This window comes from Triturus cristatus, chromosome 11 (assembly GCF_964204655.1).
Source record: "Triturus cristatus chromosome 11, aTriCri1.1, whole genome shotgun sequence".
Lineage (NCBI taxonomy): Eukaryota > Metazoa > Chordata > Amphibia > Caudata > Salamandridae > Triturus > Triturus cristatus.
In genome coordinates, this window is record NC_140594.1 from 855,808,147 (window position 1) to 855,824,590 (window position 16,444).

General features: G+C 42.0%; 1 protein-coding gene across 2 annotated transcripts in view; it reads right to left on the reverse strand.

Annotated features, from left to right (window-relative positions):
- PROC (protein C, inactivator of coagulation factors Va and VIIIa) overlaps positions 1-16,444 on the reverse strand; it is a 106,344-nt gene that overhangs the window by 53,503 nt on the left and 36,397 nt on the right. For both annotated transcript variants that reach the window (XM_085634671.1, XM_085634672.1), the window contains exons 3-4: positions 5,720-5,880; positions 1,451-1,475 (exon numbers count right to left, since the gene is read on the reverse strand). In XM_085634671.1, the coding sequence (XP_085490797.1) occupies positions 1,451-1,475; positions 5,720-5,880 (186 nt within the window). The remainder of the gene's footprint in view (positions 1-1,450; positions 1,476-5,719; positions 5,881-16,444) is intronic.

Consider the following 16,444-nt stretch of genomic DNA (forward strand, 5'->3'; position numbering starts at 1 on the left):
TAGAAATATTTTAGTCTGTGATCAGGAGAAGGTATCCGACAGAGGAATGGATCTGTGGCCAATCCATGGTAAAATGGTCAGGTGACCCAGCAGACAAAAGGTTGTGTTGGACACTGGTGGGTTGCTCTATAAATGATGCTAAAAGGTTATTGGCATGAGCGAGGAGGTAGGACATGGCCAAAGTTGTTTCCAATGCTATATGAGTTGGTCTGGTAGAGGAAAACTCCCAACTTGCTAATCATACGTTCGTTCAGAACAGTGGACTAGTTTAAATAAACTAATCATGATAGCTTTGATGGTTATTAGACAGGAGTGGTCAAGAGTAAACATAAAATGAACACAATTATTAACATAAAAGGGAGGGTCACCACCAAACTTGTGGCAGCAGTTAAGCCTCTAAGGGTGGTATTCAAAAAGGTACATTTACACATAAGTACATTGACATGTGTAAATTTACTCTCACAGTTTATAGCAAATTTACTAGTTTGGGCTAGTCACTCTTTATGAGTGCAGATTTACTACAAAGTGTAGACTTACATGTTTCAACCTCATGTATGCAGGTTGATGAGCCTAATTTACAAATGTAAAGTTACTACTTGTAATTTTTCATAGGTGCATCTCCCTGTGGAAAAGTACAGGAAAAGGTAAAAAAGTTTATACAACCTTTTAACAGAATAGTTAGAATATTTTCTAAAAAATATTAGTGTAAATTTATTTTAACATATTTATTTTGAATGTAGAAAAAATGCTAAAGCACCCTCTCTATTCCTTCCTTAACCCTCCTTACTCCTCCTTAAACCCCTCCAATTTGGTAGTAAGTACACCCCATTTCCAGCCACTTCCACGTCCCTCACACATTTTTTATTTCAGCGTAGGTGTATATGTTTGGAGATCTCCGTAATCAAGAGGAGATTACACACAGAAAGGATAGAAGAGGTTGAAGCGGAAACTATTGCATGTAGGTCTGTGAATAGCATTTTGTAGAACTATTGTAGTCTAATGCAGTTTGTGAATAGGCTCCTAAATTTGTTTCAGCAAGATGGGGTCCATATGTCCTTCTGAGGAGAGTTATTTGAAAGTCAAGGAAAAATGACAATGATTTTTTTTTTTTATATAAAGTAAGGCATCATTTGTCCAAGGTGCAGGCAAGCTGGATGGACAGAGGATAAACACCACAGTATTAATGTACTATTAATGGGTCTATACTGGTTTGAATAAAATCAGTTTTTACAACCAGTTTGTAGCTCTTGTGCTTCTCTTTGTATACACCTAGGCTGATCCACGGAGCTGTTGCCCTCAGATTTAGTATTCACACAACCTGCACACAACCCTAGGGGGAGAAGCAGGCCATGTCGGTTACCAGATCAATACTCTCAGTCAAAGAGGGACAAACAAAGACTGTGATTAAGTTTTACAAAATCAAAGTAAAGAGTACAAATAAATTACTCACCAAAATACTTAGACCAGAAGCTGAGCTGTGAAGACAAAATTTTACATGTCACGTCTTACTGAGGGTAAAATTAAGAAGCCACAACATGATGTAGTAGCATTTGATAATGTTTCAATTATAGTCCTAAATAGTATAATCTGTTGTTAATAATAATAATAATATGTTCTTTTATTGCACCTTTTGCCGTTTGAAAGCACTGTAAGTAATGGGTCACTATTACCAATGTAATGGTTCTCAGTTTATCTAAACCAGAGAGATGGTATTCTGAATTGGAATTGTCGGGATTTAAATGCTTGATTGTCAGATCACTTCATATGCCAGTAGGGAGAGTTTAACTCACCATGCCATCTTTGTATCATGGTCAGGTTAAGTCTGATGTGGTACGAAATGAAGTGGTGTCAATTAGAAATGTAAAATATTGTGATATAATTTTATGTAACTCATAACATGACATAATGCAAGAAATAAAAAATATACACCAGTTGGGGTTTAACCTGCTGTAGGGTTCCTCCTTGCTCACCAACATGCAAAAGGACTTCACAAAAATGAGTTGTTTCTATCCCATTGTCAGAACTTTGACGTGATAGTACAAACTCAAGAGCTAGGTTCCTAGAGGGAACAAGTACATGGTATTGGCTCCAAAATAAATGAACAAACATTTTCAAACTATTAATATTTAGCACATCCATGGGGCCATGTGACATTTGCTGTTGGACAGTCACTTAGCATGATGCTTGATCACAGCTTAATGATGACGTGATTCGCTGAGAGCATGGTGTTAACTGCAACAACCCGACTTACAGGTATGCGCATTCCACTGAAACCAAGGAGTTGGAATGGAACAACCCAAAAATATTGATATTTTTATAGAAATAGGTGTCCCAGTTGGGCTTAGACTTGGATAACTGCTAGACTTCAGCTGTTACTGGAAAGAAACTTAGATCCGCCTACGGGCTGAGAATGTTTCTGGAGCACAATGCGTTGATAGATAAATACCACCCTGTCTGAGCTCCATCTGCCACTAGATGAAAAATGTGTGCAAACAGGTCTGTGAGAGACATAAATGAGATTAAGATTGGTCTTACTAACGATGACACCCAAAGTGTGTAAGGGAGATGCCCTGTGCCGAAATAGGTCTACGAGCAACGTAAATAAGATTGGAGGCCAAAACGTAGTAAGGCCAAAGTGTGTGAGGCACATGTCCTACAGCTAAACAGGGCTATAAGAAACATAAATGACCCTGGGGACTAAACCATTAGTAAAACTAAAATGCATAAGGGACCTGTTTACACGAATACAACATGCTAGAAGCTTTGATGCTGCATTTGATGTAGACTTCACATTCATTCCATAGCTACATCCATTTGACAAGGAATTATCTCTACAAATGATTTTGCTTTGCTTTACCTCATTCTTCACTTCCAGACGACCACATGGAGCTCATCAGATAGTTTGTATTGTTGAGATTGGAATATTGCAATATAGTTTACACAGACAGACCAGCATCAAAAGGTATTTGAAGTGATTACAGGTGATTCTGAATCAAGTACCTAGATAATGCTTCAACCTGTAAACATGCTTCCACATCTTATTGGCTTTGAAATCATGGTGCAGACTCTAATTGGTGTCTAGGGGGCATATGTATCAAATACTGTTTTTGCGATTCTCAAATAGAGATTTTTAGAGAATCGCTATTTGAGAATCGCAAAACGAGATGTAATCAAAAATTCGCAAATATTTTGCGATTCCTTGGCATTCCTTAATTGCAACTCGCAAATTGCGAGTCGCAATTAAGGAATGGCTTCCTATTCATTCCAATGGGCCTAGAGGCCCGTAGAAATAAATGGGAAGACATTCGCAAGTTGCGATTACCCATTAGGTACTCGCAAATTGTGAATGCAATTTCAAGGGTGCAAGGGTGTCATAAGGACAACCTGTTGCAGCCCTGAAATGAGCATGTGTGCACATTTGGCCCTAAGGGCATGTATGTGCGCCACATGCCACTTTGAAAAATGCCAAAAAGTGCATTTTTCACAGAAATCGCAAATTACCACCAACTTGAAGTTAGTGGTAATTTGTGATTTCTTAAGGAGAAATCGCACAACTTGGGTGCTTTCTACATCACATTTAAGGAATCGCAATTTGCGATTCCTTAAATGCATTCGCAAAATAGGGAATCGCAAATTTTTCAATTCCCTATTCTGAGAATCGGCCCATTTGCGAACGGGAAATGAGCTTCATACATATGCCCCTAAATGTATTCTTGTCCTGCACATAGCCTTATAAGATAAAGCTCAAGGTTTCACTGCTACACTGCTGCTAGAAATCTTGGATTGAGCATTTTCTTTTCCTAGATAAATTCAAAGTTATCAAACATGGAGGTAAATCCTTCGAGGGATTCGCCTGGCACAAATAAGAGTCAGTTATTGAACAATCCTGAACTGGTGCCATCTCACCCACTAGAAAGATAACTGCCTATCATGTGGGCTATATCTGTGCTTTAGAGCATCCATAGGTGACACGAGAGCACAGAATAATATAATTACAACGCTGTGTAGTAATACTATTAAGTAAATCTGACCATGGTGTCTTGATCCTTTTGCAGAAAATATTTCATGAGGAGAGCTTAGAATAAAAGCTGTTCCTGGTGTATATTCTTCTTCTGAGAATAGTACTTTTTTGGTACAAATTAAATAGCGCCCGAGAGAGTGACAGCTGTCGGCCGAGGCACAACTTTGGCCCTATTCAGACCTGAAACCCCTAAAAATTGAGGAACAGTTGGAGAAGCAGTGTGTGCTTTCGGTATAGGAAGATGAAAGCTGCCACGAATTGGAATTATGGCAAGGGAACAGCTTGTTCAAGTCATCATCGCTAGAGGTAGATTACTTTAAACAACCAGGTTAATTATCATTTTAGGAATTCCCAAATAAGTCATACAGAGTGCTAATGTAAAACCACCCATTTCTCTTCTTGGAGAGGGAGATTTAGTTTTCTCCAGGCATGTTCTGTTCGAGGCGAGTTTATGTTGCGATGAGGTATACCCCTTCAGCTATTTATTACTTACAAAAAATCCTAAAAAATCGTGGGGCTCTTGAAAGAATTACCAAATGTAATTTCTTTGAGTTGAGATAGCCAGAAGGTGTGCCATTCAAAGGTGGCTTTGGGTTTGTGGCTCTCCCTTAAACAACATGAGAATGTTTGATAGTGTTGCCCTGTTCCCTCCATGGAAAACAAGAGGGTGGAACCACTGAATCTTTGTAATTATTTTATGGGTTCAGGACACAATGTGAAAACAATTCAGAATGTCTAAACCTATGGTGGGAGGAAGGACTAGAACGCCCATTCCTTCTGCCTCAACCCAGATCTCCTCCACTCTAATACCAGGTGTCCCCGTAAACAAGGTTGTTGCTAATTTGTTGAAGAAACGGCTATGAGAAAGGAACATGAGAAAGCATGTATAAATGTCTAAAGCAGACCTGAAGACTTACTTAAGTGCTTCTGTAAGGCTCCTCATTTAGATTAATACTGTATGTTCATGCATTTATGTCTGAGGATGGGCTGGTGAAAGATACTACAAAAGTTGGAGCAGGGTATGTTGGAAGAAGTAGGTAATGCTGTTGTGAATGAAGATAGCTGAAATTGGTTGTGGTGCCAGCCAGGTTAGTAACTGGTAAGTGGGGTGATGTACCCACTACTTGATTAATCTGTTTTAAGTACCTCCCTTTTTCACAAGCGGATCCCGATGAATAGTACAAACACTTCTCATGAGCCAACCAGTTTGGTCAACTGCAAAACATCAGAGGATTCTAACTATATCCACCCAACTACTTTCTGAAATCACTAGTGCTCTCACACAACACCCAACTCCCAAGGAAAAGCTGGATCAAGAACATTTGGCTACTAGGATCCCTCAAAAGTCTGCAGAAGTCCCTTTTTTTGTTTTGTTTGACTCCAGATAGATGGCAAACTCGCCTGATTATAGGGATAACTAACGTAAGTACTATGAAAATCAGTTTCCAGAACTTTGCCTGATCAGTCCCTAGGAAAAGCTAAGATCTCATGTCAATAGTTAGAGCTGAGACAAAATGTTCACATTTGGTGAAAACCCCCACATGTGACCTTAAGAATGGAGAGATATGAGCAAGTGCCTGATACAAGACCACAAGCAACCGATATAAGAGTCCTTCAAATGAAAACAGTGAATCAAATCCATTGAAATCTACAAATTCTTGCTGAACGTGGAAAATTGTTCTTGCTTTTAATCCTTACCGTGGCTTCCCGAGTTTCAAAAATTTCACTGGCCTCTTCCAGGTTACATTGCTCTTCTATGCATTCTCGTTCGAGAGAACCTGCCATTAGCTCCTCCAGGAAAGAGTTGGCCCGCTTCCTAATCTTCAGAACCCGGTTTGCCTCTTGGCTGCTGTAAAAGACTATAAAATAGTGGAGCCAAAATTCTTTAAGACAAAGGTGACCACCAAAATGTCAAATCCTTATAAAAAGGTGACTCCTACATACTTTAACATATGTACATGCAGTAGGCAGTGTCCTTTTAGAAGGATCATAAGTGCTGCAACATCTATTCGATGTGACACTGTCAACATTCTACACCACATGCTTTTTCTATATATGATAAACACTGTTTTGGAAATGTAGACATCTTTTTATGACATTTATGCGAAATTTAGTAAACTGCAAAATCCAGCATTGTAAATTAAATGCAGAAAATACAGAAGTAATTTTCCTCACTGCATTCAAATCTTCCACTTTAATTTTCCTAATTTGTCCTTTAGTACCACAAACATTACTTGTATTGTCTATAAGAACATTGGAATGTTAAGCGCTCCATTGAACACAATGGAGTGGTCTGGGCTTCTATCAGCTGATAGAAGCCTGGAGCTCCAAAATTCCAATGTGGGTTCAAAGCTGTTGCTGTGAACAAAAGGCCTCACGGAGCAAACTAATGGGTTATTGATGCTGCGGAATGCAATGGCGCCTCCCAAATTTACGCAAAGTGTTACAAAATTTCCGGTGTCAGTGTGGTGCTACAGGCAAAGGGAAAACCCTCAACCCTTCAAGAAGGCAAAAAATTGCCCCAAACTGTTTACTTAATGAGCCTGTGCACACACATACTCAAGTATAGGACAAATAGTACTGTCAAATTTGAATTCACATTGAGCTACTGTAATGCTCATACAATCCACTTCAAGTACAATGATACATGTCGATCACTCAGGATGCTTCGTGTTCATAGGCTCCAATAAGCTCCAATGAAACGAAGCTCCAGACACGCTGTGCCCCACGGAAATGCTAAGCCGAGTAAGGCTCAGGAAAACGTACTCTTGAAAAAATATTCTTACAAGTCGTCGCAATCCCGTGTGCTCATTCCATCCGCGACTCGCGTCAGTTAACCGGAGGTCCTCCATTTCCGTGGGGCACAGCGTGTCTGGAGCTTTGTTTCATTGGAGCTTATTGGACTCCCACACAACTTTATATGTTTTGGAATTGACCAGATATATTTGTGAACAGAGTCGGATGGACTACCGGTATTCTGTTTTTGATGAAGTTGGCATTTCATGCCGTTAAGCCTTGAAGAAGTCGTGGGTGTTGACCCTGACGAAACACGTGTCGGCTGGGCATAGTGACCTACAATAAACCTATGAACACGAAGCATCCTGAGTGTTCGACATGTATCATTGTACTTGAAGTGGATTGTATGAGCATTACAGTAGCTCAATGTGAATTCAAATTTGACAGTACTATTTGTCCTATACTTGAGTATGTGTGTGCACAGGCTCATTAAGTAAAAGGCCTCACGGAGCCCGAGGAGATTTCATTCCCCTCGGGCTCAGTGGGGCCTTTTTTTTCACAAATTAGAACATTCTAATGTTCTAATAGCCCTAGACCCCTCCATAGCGGGCTGTACCGGCCATTAAGGGCCCGCTCCCTTGTTAAAGGACCAAGCCAAAGGAGCAGGCCTTTTATGGCCGGTGAAGCCTGCTATGTCAGGATCTAAGGCTATATACACTATTATCCATCTGAAACCTGTGATTAAATAGCATCCACTTGATGTTCCCTCATTTTCAGTCAAGCAGGATGACTCCCATATTTCTTAGAACCCTTTTGTTTGCTCCTTGCTGTGAATGTCACCCTTTCCAGTACTTTTGTTCTAGGGACAATTTTGTGTGCCTTCGAACTTTGAGAGGTAACACTGCACCCAATAGATACTCATAACCCAACGTACAGTATTTCCGGGGTATGATATTACCTCCCTGCTATGTGCCTCAAAGTGGACGCTAATGCAGTAATACTGCATGTTTTTATTCATTATTAGCTGCAAAACTCAGAATCTTCAGGTATTCCTCTGAACAAATTCTTGCTGGGTATTATCTGGTAAAATTTGTGCATGGTAAGTGTGTAATAACATGCATTATGCAAAACAAAGGGGAGATACCCTACAATATCAACTGAGGGATAGGGTTAGTTAGTCCAAAAAATCAAAGCATCCCAAGAATACAATGACAAGGAAAGAACATATATGTAGTGCCAAGGTTGAGAGTTAAAGGACCTAACTGGAAACTACAACAATTATTTATATAATCCTAAAAGGTCATACACAATAACTAAGTCAGTATCACTTCAAGAATTCAGAACACAAACGTTTTGGTTAAAAAAAAATATATATAGACAAATTTATTCAATGCTTTTGCATGTAATACAGTTAAAAATAGTTAAAAACAATACAATCTTGACAAAGAACAGTCGACGCAGCGTTTCGGTGATTGAGTGATCTTTCACCTTCTTCAGGACGATTCTAATAAACTTTCGGATTTGCATAAGGTTTTTCATCAATTGACCTTCGTTTGGTGCAAATTTCTATCTTATGATATACAGGATTTGGCGATATCCCATTCATGAAAACCTTTAAATGAAGGCCAAACTAAATTAATTTTGTATGTTCGTGCCACCGTACTGATATGAAGACTAACGTTTAATTAAAAACATAGGAAACTTCTGGATTAAATGATAGTCCAAGTGGCTGAGACTCGATTAAATCTAGTCTCAGTCTTATTATGGTGTAACCCCTGCATTGAGTCTGGGCGTTATCTTCTATTTTTTAGTCGTAATGTGCTGCTGCCATAGAGTCATGTGTTAAAACCTGATAAAACAAAAAGGGTCGCTTTGTACCTCACTGCCGTAGGCTATGGTCGGTAAGGGTTTTGCCCTTATGACTTCGACTAATGGGAGGAGTGATGGGCCATTTAGTTTAGAGTTGAGATTCCTTATTGAGACTTCCAGGGCTGTGCTCTTCCTCCTAATTGAGACACTTTGAGCAGTGAAGTGGCAGCCTTTGTCGATAACCACTCCTAGGTATTTATATTCTGATTCGGAGTCAATGCAGGTATGCGCCCAGAACCAGGCTGTTAATTTCTTTAAATTCTTTTTGATTACCATAGTCTTCGTTTTCTCCAGGTTGATGTTCAAACTGTTGACATTTAGAATATTACAATGTGGTGTTAAGGAGGTGCTGTAAACCCACTTTCGTCTGGCCAATTAAGACTAGGTCCTCTGCGTAGAGTAGGCATGGTAGTGCTGAGTTTCGTAGCCTTGGAGCGTGTGAATTGCTGGCATTTAATAGCGGGACAAGGTCAGCAAGGAACAGTTTGAAAAGAGTTGGTGCCAGCACACAACATTGCTTAAGTCCTTTAGTTGTTGGTATCTGTCTTGAGAGGGTTGATCTGTCTCACAGCTTTATTTGGATCCAGGTGTCAGTATGCAAGTTGATTAACAAGTTCAGCAATGTCTGTGATATGGCCCATTTGGCCACTTTTGCCCGTAATCCATTACAGTTTACATGGTCAAAGGCAGCCCTATAGTTAATGAAACATAGGTGTAGTGGTATCTTTGTTTTTTCTGCCTTATCAATCAGCAGACCCATGGTCATATTTATTACTGTACCAACAGACTTAGAGAAGCCGGTCTGATTTAGAGGAATGATTGAATTGCCTTCGGCCCATAGCTGGAGTTCCTCCAGGAGAGTACCTGCAAAAAATGTTGCCTCATTTACCAAAAGGGTAACTAAGCGGTAGCTCCTTGGCAGGGCTTTGTCTCCTGACTTAAAAATTGGCGAAATTATCAAAGCCCTCCAGGAGGGTGGTAGTTGGCCGGTTTGCTGTATTTCAGTGAAGAGAGGGGTGAGTACTTTTGCCCAATAATCTGCATCTTGTTTGTAAAGCGCTGGGGGGATTCCATTTGGGCCCGGTCCCCCTTCTCTTCTTCGTTTCCCTATTTGTTGTTTAATTGCTTTGTAGTGATTGCTTGGGAGTAAGGCTCCCAGCGTTGTGCCTTCTTCCCCATGCATTGCTATAGCGCTCCCTTCATCATGTCTGGTCTCTAGAGGGATTTTTGTGAGGGTTGCAGTCGCCCTTGCTCCATTAGGTGGTGAGATGGCATCTTGATGGAAGTGTTTTCCAAGATATGTTGCCCAATCCTCTTCTGATATATTGGATGATAATCCCTCGTGTGCAGGTCAGATTAATCGAATTATTGTCCCCCAGAATCTTACACTGTCACTCTGTTTAATATCTGTGTGTAGTTTCGCCCAGAACATGTCTTCTGCTGCTCTCTTGACTGCTCATGTTGCTTGCTTTAGCTTAACTTTCTGCTGGCGCAATGCAGCTGAATATGTAATGGCGTTTGGATTTAGTTGGAGGTGCCGCAGCGTACGATTGATTGTATTTTTTATAGATCTTATCTTGACTTTTTGCGTTTTTGTGAAGTTGGTTACATTGCTATAACTGGGCTGCTCTCTTGATTTAATTGGGGCAGCAAAAGACTCTCTCAGTCAAGTTGTAAAGTTGACTCATTTCTCTTTTTCGTTGCCCCCTTCCCGTGCTTCAAATAGAAGTGCTGCGGTTTGCAAGAAATTCCTTTGCGATGCTTTCACAAATGTTATTTTCCTGTAATCAATTATAAAGTTCACTCCTTGTAGGGGGTGTGATTTTGCGAACTTGGGTGTATTTATATAGAGTGTAATTTCTTGGGGGCGATGGTCACTGTCCGCTTTGTCGCCCATATTGAATGTGTAAATTTCATTAAACAGGGACACAAAAGTATAGTCTAATGTCGAGTTTTTGGTTGATGAGTAGTGAGTTATTGCCGGGGGGTTGTCACCTGAGCTTTTGCTATTTACTGCTCTAAAATTGAGGTATGCAAGGTCCTCTAAGACGCGCCGGCCGTTTTTTGTAGGCTGTCCTGATTGGCTCTTCCCCTGAGGTCGAATATTCAATATTCGGTTTTGTATAGACACTTCCTCCGCTGTCGATGAGCCAATTAGATGCAGATTGAGGTCCCCTGTGAGTATTATATCTACTGTGTTAACCTTGCTTATGCATGACTCGAAGAAGTCAGTTAATTGTTTAACTGCCTTGGATTTCCTCTTTGGGAGTATATAAGTGTTTATTATTACTATGACCTTACACCCATTCCCTCGTGGCACCCTCGGTTCAGATATTTTTATTGCAAAAGTGTCTGATGTTGTTGGGCCAACTGAACGTGCTAAGGCTGTACATGTGTTGGTGACATAAATTGCGAGGACTCCCTGCAGGTGTCTGTATCTTGCCCCTTTAACTGCTGTTGCAAAGAAACTGAGATATCCTTGGAATTGTGGTGAATCAATCAACCAAGTCTCCTGCATTGCGATGATGTGGAATGTCCTTTGGTAGTTGATGAAGTCCAAATCTGTTGTCTTGCTGGCTAGACCGTTTATGTTCCATGAGCATATCCGTAGCAGGTTGGTTTCTCCTGTTGGTGAAGGTTGGTGGCTGAATGATGGCTTATTTCTTGTTTTGTTGTTTATTGTCCTTGAGAACCATCCCAGATCTTCAAACCAGTTCACTTGATTTACAGGTTCTTGGCGTGTTCTATGTGTGTCTTGTAAATGCCAATTTGTGAGAGGAGAGTGCCCTCTTGCGCCTTTTAATACAGATCTTGGGATGTTTTTCCGAGCTGTCGGTGCTTTGCCGGAATACTCCACGGCCAACGGAACAGGGTAGCCAGGAACGCTGACGGGGATGATCTTTATCCCCAGCCTTTGAATGTGGAGCTCTCCAAGAGTATTTTTTGTGCGATGGTTGGCTGTCTCCAAGTGGTCATTGTATCTTTCCCCCCTCGGGGCCTTTACGATTGATTATTTCAACTGAGTCTAGGTCTGCGGTGGTTACATCTTTCAGTGCTGGTTTGTGTGACATTAGGCGGAGGATGTTTCCTCAGTTTAATGTCTCATGTAGGCCTCTTGATCTATATTTTGAACTTGAGGGTGTTTCCTTCCTCATTTAAGTTGCCAGCTGTGTAGGCCACACTCTGTTTGGTAGTAGACCGATAGTTAATATTTCCTCGGTTGTCCAATGTTAGCGGACCTTGAGTGTCAGCCCCAAGTTGTTGACTTGTGGGGTCCTGACATCTCAGGCAATGTCAACCTGAATAGTTGGGCAAAGTCCTTCTGGTTAGAGATGACCTTTTGTTTCCGGCCTTTCCTCTTTTGGGCACGTCTTTGCTTTGCATTTGAGTTGTCATATGATTTTATTTCTTGAGTCTCTGGATCCGTTCGGGCCCCCAATCAGGTCTGATTGACTGTTACAGTGCCATTGCTTTGTTGCACCTGCCACTTTTGTCATCACTTCTTGATTCTGTATTGAGTGGGAGAGGCTTTCAGACCAGATTCTTTGCGCAGTATGTTCTGAAGCTGCTTTGAGCCTCTGTAGGAGGATGCTCCTTTGAACGGGGCTTAGTAGGACTCCGAGCTTCATTTTTAAAGTGCACGCACAGGTTGCTCAACATTGAGGGGAGAGAGGCTAGTTTGTTGACTATTGGGCCATATCCACAGCTTGGTTCCCTGTCTTGATTGTTGCCCCATTTGCTCTGGAGGAAGGTGTTTAGAGCTCCTAGTTTCCCATCGATTGCTACTACAAAGACTGCCAAGGTGTTTAGTAAAGTGAACTAAGTGTCTATCTTGTCAGATTGGTACTGGAGGGCTTCCACCAAGAGTTGCACTGTTTTAAGTAGGCTTGCCCATGCACTATCAGAGTTCAGTTTTTTGTGGTGCTTTGTGGGACTTTCCAGTTCGGTCCTTGGTTCTGGGTCCTCTGTCCCCTGGTTTCCACTTGCCTCCGTATGCTCCAGAGCATCGGAGCCTTGAGAACTGATCTTGCATTCTGCTGATGGCTCTTGTGTGTAGGTTGCCAGTAGTTCCTCCCATTCCTTCACATTGAGATGAGAGTGCTGTTCATAGTCTCATGCCCTGATTCTAGTTCTAAATCTGGTTCTGATTTGGTCGATGTTGGTGTTGATGGTATGTGAAGCTCGGTATTAGATTCTTTTGATGCCAGGAACAGATTAGGCTTTGCTTCGTTGATAGAAGACCAGGTCGGTTTCTGCGTCCTTGGGCTGCCTAGCGCTGTTATTGACAGATCCTTGTGTAGAATATAATTACTTTGCATCTTTTTGTTGCGGGCCCCCTCTCCCAGAGGCTCTGTTACTCCTCTCCTGACCTTCTCCATGTTTGGTCCTTGTTCGCTAGTTGTGTTTACTTCTGCTACTACTTCTGCGATAGTCATCTTAGCAGGCCACTTAGGGTCCTGTAGCGCAAGTGTGGCTTGATTTTGTGAGCCTAGTCTTAGAGCCGTTACACTAGGTAGGGTGTCCTCAGGCACGAGTTGGATTTCTGGTCTGGGTGCTGTAGTTGACCCGAGAGCCAGACCATTCCTACTGCTTCCGTTATCTAACGGGTTAAGTGGCTCAATCGGCGTAAGTAGGCCCTGGGCTGCAATTGATCTCGAAAGAAGAGCGTCCCCCACATCATTCAAAAACTGGAATTTGGTGTAGATCTTAGGCTGTGACAGTGTGGGACAGCTCTGGGAGGTTTTCACCTCATGTTGTTACTGGCCCCCTACGGCGATGCCCTTTCCTGATGTAGTATTGCCCAATTCTAAGCCTGGTCTGTTTTTAGGGTATAGTTCAGCCGTGCTGCCCTGCTGCGACAGAGATCTTCTTTTGCGTTTCTTGTTTTTTGTCTTGAGCAGGGGACCCCCTCTCACCCTGCCTGATCTAATTTTCTCCTTGCGTTGATTTCTCTTCTTTCTTTAGTTCCTTGTTTTCCTCTGCCTCCTCGGGCGCTGCTGTCTCCTCTGGCTCCCGCTCTCGTAGGTAGCGTGCTCCAGTGGAGGAACTGGGTGAGCGGCGTTGCTATAGCTGCCAGCCAGCCAGACAGAACGCATGGGGCAATCTGGAGCAGACTGGGGGATGATTTAGGTCCCTTTACTACTCATTCTGACTTCTTCTGGCCAACCTTGGTCTGCCCTCGGTGTCTTTTAGCCTACAGCCCTTAGTGTCCCAATGTCCCTGGTCAGCCTCAGATGTGTTAGGGATGCTTACCTAACAGCCAGAGCAGCCAGGGCAGGGTGGGAGCAGATGGAGCTGAGGAGGCAGTTGTATTTAATAGCAGTGACAGTGGTAAAAACGGGAGAGGGGGAGGAGAGTGCAGAGAGGCCAGAAAGATGCAGGGGGATGTAATCGGTTGGGGTGGGTGGGTCGTCTTCCCTGTGCAGCTCAAACCTCAGCTCCCAGCACCTACTGCTCCCTGCTGCCCCCTGTTGCCACTTTCTCCTGAGGAATGGCAATGGGGTGCTGTTTAGGTGCTGTTGAGAGCAAGGGGGGGGCGAATGGTGAGTGGGCACGTGAGCAGGGCACACTGGTGAACTGCAAGCTGCACCCAACCTAGTTGGGCCCCTTCCGCTGACTCACTGGGCTCACACTCACCGGCCGCTCCTAATAGTGGCCGCGCTCACTTTCTCCCTGTTTCCACCCTGCCTTACCGCTCCGTTTTTAGCAAAGGGCTTGCGAGCTGGTTTACGAGCGATGCCATTGCCTCTCGGGTTTTCGTTTTTTCCAGGCTTTTTGTTTCGGCCGCCTTTTGCCTTTCCTCTTTTGCCCTTTGTCACTGCCGCTGCCACCCTCCGCTGCTGCTTCCCAAATAACACCTGTTTTGCGCTGGAAAGTAAATAGCAAAAAAAACATTTTACGCTGGTCAGCATCACTTTTGTGATGCTAACCCAGCGCAAAATGCTTGTAAATGTCCCTCTTAGTGTTTTCTGGATCCCCTCTAGATCCTGCTCCAGCTAATATTCCTAGGGGGAGATTTACTGAGATTTTGCGCCCTGTTTGTGTCACGAAAGTGACGCAAATTGACACAATATTTTTTCCCCAATCTACTTTCCAGCGCTAAACTGGTTAAGCGCAGGAAATAATGGAAAAGTAATGGCTGCTTTGCATTACTTTGCGCCATGGAGGTGTACCAAGGGTGGTGCATGGGCATTGCCATGCAACCACCCAAGGTTTATCACGCTAAATGCAATTTACTAAACAAAGAAGATTGGGCTTAGCGTGAGAAAACTGCACCCTTTTCTGACTTTGCATGCGTGCTGCACTGTACAGCACACATACAAAGTGGGAAAATGGTTAAAGTGAGTCTGTGAATAGTATTTTGTACTGGAGGGGTTCCTTCCAGTACAAAACCTATGCTAGACTTATGGAGACACCCTTGCACCATGGTGCAAAGGTGTCACCGTGCCGCCCATCAGCTGATTTCAGCGCCGGCGCTAGTGAGAGGGGAGGAGAGTGCCTTATTTTAGTAAATAGGGCGCTCTCCTCCTCTCTCCTTTTCACGTAGAGCAGCGCAGCATTTGTGACTGCTGCAGTGCGCTATGTCAAAATATAGTAAATCTGCCCCTTTGGGGTATTGCTGATGTCATCACATCAGTAATCACATCTATCTGCACCCAATCTCTAATCTCTGGCAAGGCCCCTTTTCTTCAAGACATCGCTTGTTGTCCCTTTGTTGAAGAAGCTTACTTAGGATTCCAGATATCCTGTCAATTACCTCCTGATTTAACTCCTTCCTGCCATGGCAAAAAATCGTGAAAGTTGGGTCCATGTGCCACTCTCTTCTCACATTGAAAAGCCTAATTTCCTCAATTCTATTCAATCCAGATTTAAAGATCTTTTAGCATTGAGACCATGATGATCCCTCAAACTAAAGAACAAAAACTGCAAACCCTATATCTCTATAGCTGTATGCATCCAATGATATTACCTTATTCACAGTATAAACTTTGAGCCAAAGAACATGATGGTCAAAGAATCTTAGTATATGTCCTTCGCAGTATTTTCTCAGTTTTGTAAGCTTATTTCCAGTGCGCCTTGAAGAAGGTGGCTGACCCTATTTCGTTTTGCATCAAAACGCGCTGTTATTAAAGTGGGGTACAGAAGATTATTTACATCAAAAGAAAGTATAAGAGACATCAAGAAGATTTCCTTATTTAAAGAGTAGACTATTTTCAGTTCTATGGATAGATTCCGATCCTGTAAAATATAAATCAGAATACATTGATAGTTTGCCAAAAGAGAGTATATCATTTGTTGTAATGTAATGAAATGAGTACGTTCTTCTCATGATGTGATTCGATTTACAACAATTTGAATACTTTGATGTGTTTATTTCCTTCCTGTGGTATCCTACTTTATGTTTTTTTAGTATGTTTTGAACGGTTGAATCAATTGATGTATCTGTGTGGAATGATTGGGATATGCATGAAAGTGTGTTGAAGTTTTAATATGTTCTGTGGAGAAGGGTTGGTTCAACTTTACTGTATAAAATTTGATTACATTTGGATTTATGAGTATTTCTATTGTCATTTTATTAAAAAAATGACAAATAAGTAGTACATTTGTGGATTATATGGAAAGATATACTGAAAAGAAAAAATAACTAATACAAAATACTGCAAGAGAATTTACTAAGATTTTTTGACTATCATGTTCTTTGGCTCAATGTTTATGTTGTGAATAAGGTAATATCATCGGATGTATACGAATATAAACATATAGAGTTGGCGGTTTTTGTTCTTTAGTTCGAGTTAGTTTCCACTGTCTCCGCCTCCC